The 4476-nt window shown below is 43.6% G+C and overlaps 1 protein-coding gene across 1 annotated transcript in view; it reads right to left on the bottom strand.

Moving 5' to 3' along the window:
* Positions 1-294: 294 nt before the first annotated feature.
* The window catches only part of LOC101852442 (WD repeat-containing protein 37), a gene marked incomplete in the record, with an annotated part of 16210 nt that continues 12028 nt past the window's right edge, over positions 295-4476 (bottom strand). The window contains 3 exon segments of the mRNA XM_013089735.2: positions 295-649; positions 2153-2267; positions 4072-4206. Of these exon segments, the coding sequence (XP_012945189.1) occupies positions 527-649; positions 2153-2267; positions 4072-4206 (373 nt within the window).

Here is a 4476-nt window from a genome sequence, read left to right as displayed (position 1 = left end):
AGCCTACCGACGAAATGTAGTTTTACAAGAACTTCTTTTTCAAAAACAAAGAGTCTGTGACTACATCTGTAAAATTAGGTGAAAATTGTACAGTTTTTTACACAACACAGATGTATGTAAATTTTGCGTTTTTTTCCACTACAAAAATGCATGTAAATTTTGCTGGTTTTTTTAGCTTGCCTGTAATGTGGTTTACAATACACAATTGAGTGTAAACTAAATCTTACATTTTTTACAATTAGAGTAAAATTTATGTTTTCACACAACACAACCGCATGAAAATGTAATATTTTATTACAATACATCATGCAAACATGGGTACATTTTATATCTTTTACACTACACAAACGCGTGTAAATTTCCCATTTTTGAGAGACTGAACCATCTTGTAGTAGTGTGTGCTACCCTCAGAACAAGTCGCCGCGTTTGGAACAAGTCGTCGAGTTTCTTCAACGCTGCGTCTGCTCCGAGACTGCGACGAATGCGACCGACATGTGCAGGCGGCGTGGCAGGGCGAGGCGGGGGCTCACTCCTTGCCCTGTAGGTTCACCATCCAGCCCAGAACTTTGCGGTCGAAGCCGCAGGAGAAGAGGTTGCAGGTGGCGTTGTTGTCGGCCCAGGCCACCGCACACACCATACGGGAGTGACCCTGTGGGGAGGGAGGAGGGAGGGAGTGAGGGTCATTGAAGGCAAGGTCATATGAGGGAGAGAGTGGAGGTCATTGAAGGCAATGTCATATGAGGGAGAGAGTGGAGGTCATTTAAAGAAAGGTCATATGAGGGAGAGAGTGGAGGTCATTTAAAGAAAGGTCATATGAGGGGGGGGAGGGGAGGGGGAGGAGGGGGATGAGAGGAGGGGAGCAGGGGGGGGGGGTTGAAACTGATAGACAAAAACATGCAGAGAGAGTAAAGAAATAGGACCAACCAGTGTTACCCTCCACCCAGCCTCTGAAACCTTAACAACATATCATGGCTTGTTCACTTTCGTTTGTCTACAATTTAAAAAATTCCAGCTCATTTAATTATCTACCTATGCCCACGAAACTTTGCAGGGAACTTCTGTAGGCCAGCGATCAAAAAATTAATATTTTTCTAAAAATTTTGATCCAGTTAGGAAAAAGTTTTTCTCTTTGAACCCTATATTAAAAATGGCTCTTTGGACGCATACACAGGATCACTAAAATAAATGACTTACAGTAACCTAGCCTACAATTTGCTCATTTTGAGACAGCAACCCCACCTTGCCCCTACATTACAGTGTAAGCTTGTAGATTTTATCCCCCACTGTCTAGACGTCTCCTCTTGCTCCACGCGAGTCTTGAAAATTACTCACCCCATCTCTTGAATTGTATTTCTTTGGCGTACATTAGAGTGTGATGTGGAGGAAAATACGTCAACTTTTGAAAGTTTTGGTGTATGCTGTAAATCCCTTATTATTTTCTTGTCCAACTTTCGGCTTACATCAAAGAAAACGTGTCGGAACCTTAGTTTGCAGTCCTTTATGAATGGGCTTTTAGATTCTTTAGGTCATCCAACTTTTAGACCAGTATGCAAAGATCTGAGAAGATTAAAACAAACCGATTTCATTTTATCTTGTTTTAACCGCGTTCAGACGAAAGTGAATAAGCTACAACAGTCAGAGAGTGCCAGGAAAAACGCAAGACTGAGAAACAGAAACACACAGAGAGGGTGAGATGGTAAAGAAGTAGAATTTACTAGATCTAGTAACACCCTTCAAACATCCACAAGAACCATATCAACACAATCAATTTTAGTCAAAGCTCAAAGGCACTTGCAACACAATAAGGTCATATAAGAGCCGAAGATTAGAGGTGTTACAAGAGAGTAACAAGCACAAAAAAAGAAAGAGGAGAGATCAGGACGAAAGATGTTTGATAGGAATGAAGTGGGAAACCTCACCAGAGCACCTGCCAACCACCCATGAACCAAGACTGATAGACAAAAACACGCCAACAGAGGGTACAGAAATGCACCCTCTAACCACCCACAAGAACAACACAAAACCACACAATAATGGTCATTTAGTGTCAGGAAAAATTCAAGATCGAAAGACAGAAACTGAAAACCGAGAGAGATGGCAGACATGGAAGACGTACCAGCGACACCCTCCAGCCACCCGCAGCGACACTCACCTGTCTGTTGTTGCGTGGGAGGCGGCCGATCCTGACGCCATTGATGTCGTAGAGGCGGATGTTGCGGTTGTCATGGGGGATGGCGATGATGTTGTGAGTCTGAGACACCGACAGTCTGCGCCACAAGCGGGGAGAGAACGTGGAATGTTTGTTAGTCCGTTTCAATGATTGTTGGTTTGTTTGTTTGTCGGTTGGTTTAAGTGATTGTCTGTTTGTTTGTTTGTTGGTTTAAGTGACTGTCTGTTTGTTTGTTGGTCGGTTTAAGTGATTGTCTGTTTATTTGTTGGTTTAAGTGATTGTTGGTTGGTTGGTTGGTTTGATTGCTTGTTTGTTTATGATCCTTTCCCAACTCCTATTGTTTGTTTGTTTCCTTTTAGTTTGAATTTTTACGACACTTGCAAATACAAATAGATCACATAAGTGCCCAAGCTTAGAGGTGTACTGGAGAGGTTTTTAAAAAAGTTTTAGTAGAGGTTTTTACGGCGCTCGCAACTTCATAAGGTCATATGAACGCCAAGGGGTGGGTATCAACAGAGAAGTCTTTACTGGGAATCAGACTTACTCTGCTCACCTCTCTAGCTTCAACAGCACAAGGTCTGCTTCGACTATCAAGGCACCCCGGAAATAGCAGGTCACAAGAGTGGGACAAACATACAAAAGAAGTAGATGAAAAATGACAATAGTAAGGATTAGGAAAGAAACAGCAGCAGTTCCCTGTTGTAGATCAGGCACAGTTATGAGCATTACATCAGTCAGCCCATTAACAATTCTACTGTGTATAAGAACATGTTAATGTCCCCCCCTTTGGGAATGGCCTAAAGACACCTCAGTCAGTGGTACCTGCCAAAGACCCATGAGCCAAGACTGACAGACAAAAACACATAGAGGGTACAGAAATGTGCGCCCTCCAACCACCCACAAGAACAACACACCCTGGGGGGGGGGGGGGGGTCTGGAGAGTTTGTTTATTTGTTTGTATGTCTAAGTAAAGGGAAGCACATCGACACAATGACTGTCACTTAGTGCTGTGAAAAAGCAAGAAAGAAAGACAGACAGAAACATCAGAAGGAAAGGAAAAAAAGTAGGACCTGCCAGTGATGCCCTCCAATTCCAACCAACCACCCACCTTAGCAATGTAAAAATCTTTTAAAACAAAACACAGAAAAATTATGCAGTGTCTTATTTGACCTCTGACCCCAGGCACCCCCACCTCCTTCAATTGCAAATATCTCTACTTCTGTAAGAGATAGATCGGGATTTTTAAAATAAAAAACAATACAAATAAACAGTAGAGATTTTGTCTGTTTGTCCCCTATGTTCGTCCGACAGAACACATTTGTCTGTTTGTCCCCTATGTTCGTCCGACAGTATACATTTGTCTGTTTGTCCCCTATGTTCGTCCGACAGACCATATTTGTCTGTTTGTTCCTTAGTCCAACAGTAGACATTTGTCTGTTTGTCCCTTAGTCCGACAGTAGACATTTGTCTCTATGTCCCCTAGTCCAACAGTAGACATTTGTCTGTTTGTCCCTTAGTCCAACAGTAGACATTTGTCTATGTCCCTTAGTCCAACAGTAGACATTTGTCTATGTCCCCTAGTCCAACAGTAGACATTTGTCTCTATGTCCCCTAGTCCAACAGTAGACATTTGTCTATGTCCCTTAGTCCAACAGTAGACATTTGTCTGTTTGTCCCTTACGTTTCTCCAACAGTAGACATTTGTCTCTATGTCCCTTAGTCCAACAGTAGACATTTGTCTCTATGTCCCTTAGTCCAACAGTAGACATTTGTCTGTTTGTCCCTTAGTCCGACAGTAGACATTTGTCTGTTTGTTCCCTATGTTCGTCCGGCAGCAGACATTTTGTCTGTTTGTCCCTTACGTTCGTCCAACAGTACACATTTGTCTGTCTGTCACTCACCTGTTGACCTCCGAGTCCGTGCGGATGGTGGCGATGGGCGACCTCATGATGCGCATGTCCCAGACCTTGACCGAGCGGTCGTCGCTGCCCGACACCACCTTCTCCCCGCTGGCAAACACCGCAGACGTCACCTGCCTGGACACACCAATACAATTTAGAATATTTTGGAGACAGGTTTTTGACCCAGCCTGTCAGTGATAAACTGGGTTGAGAGGGATACAACATCCAGCAGAGACTGAAAGGAATGCAACATCCCGACAGACAAACTGCGAGGGATACAACATCCCAGCAGAGACACAGAGAGGGATACAACATCCCAGCAGACAGACAGAGAGGGATACAACATCCCAGCAGACAGACAGAGAGGGATACAACATCCCAGCAGACAGACAGAGAGGGATACAA

Source organism: Aplysia californica, unplaced genomic scaffold, assembly GCF_000002075.1.
Source record: "Aplysia californica isolate F4 #8 unplaced genomic scaffold, AplCal3.0 scaffold01030, whole genome shotgun sequence".
Lineage (NCBI taxonomy): Eukaryota > Metazoa > Mollusca > Gastropoda > Aplysiida > Aplysiidae > Aplysia > Aplysia californica.
The sequence above is the reverse complement of the archived record's forward strand: the minus strand, read 5'-3'. Positions and strand labels throughout refer to the sequence as shown.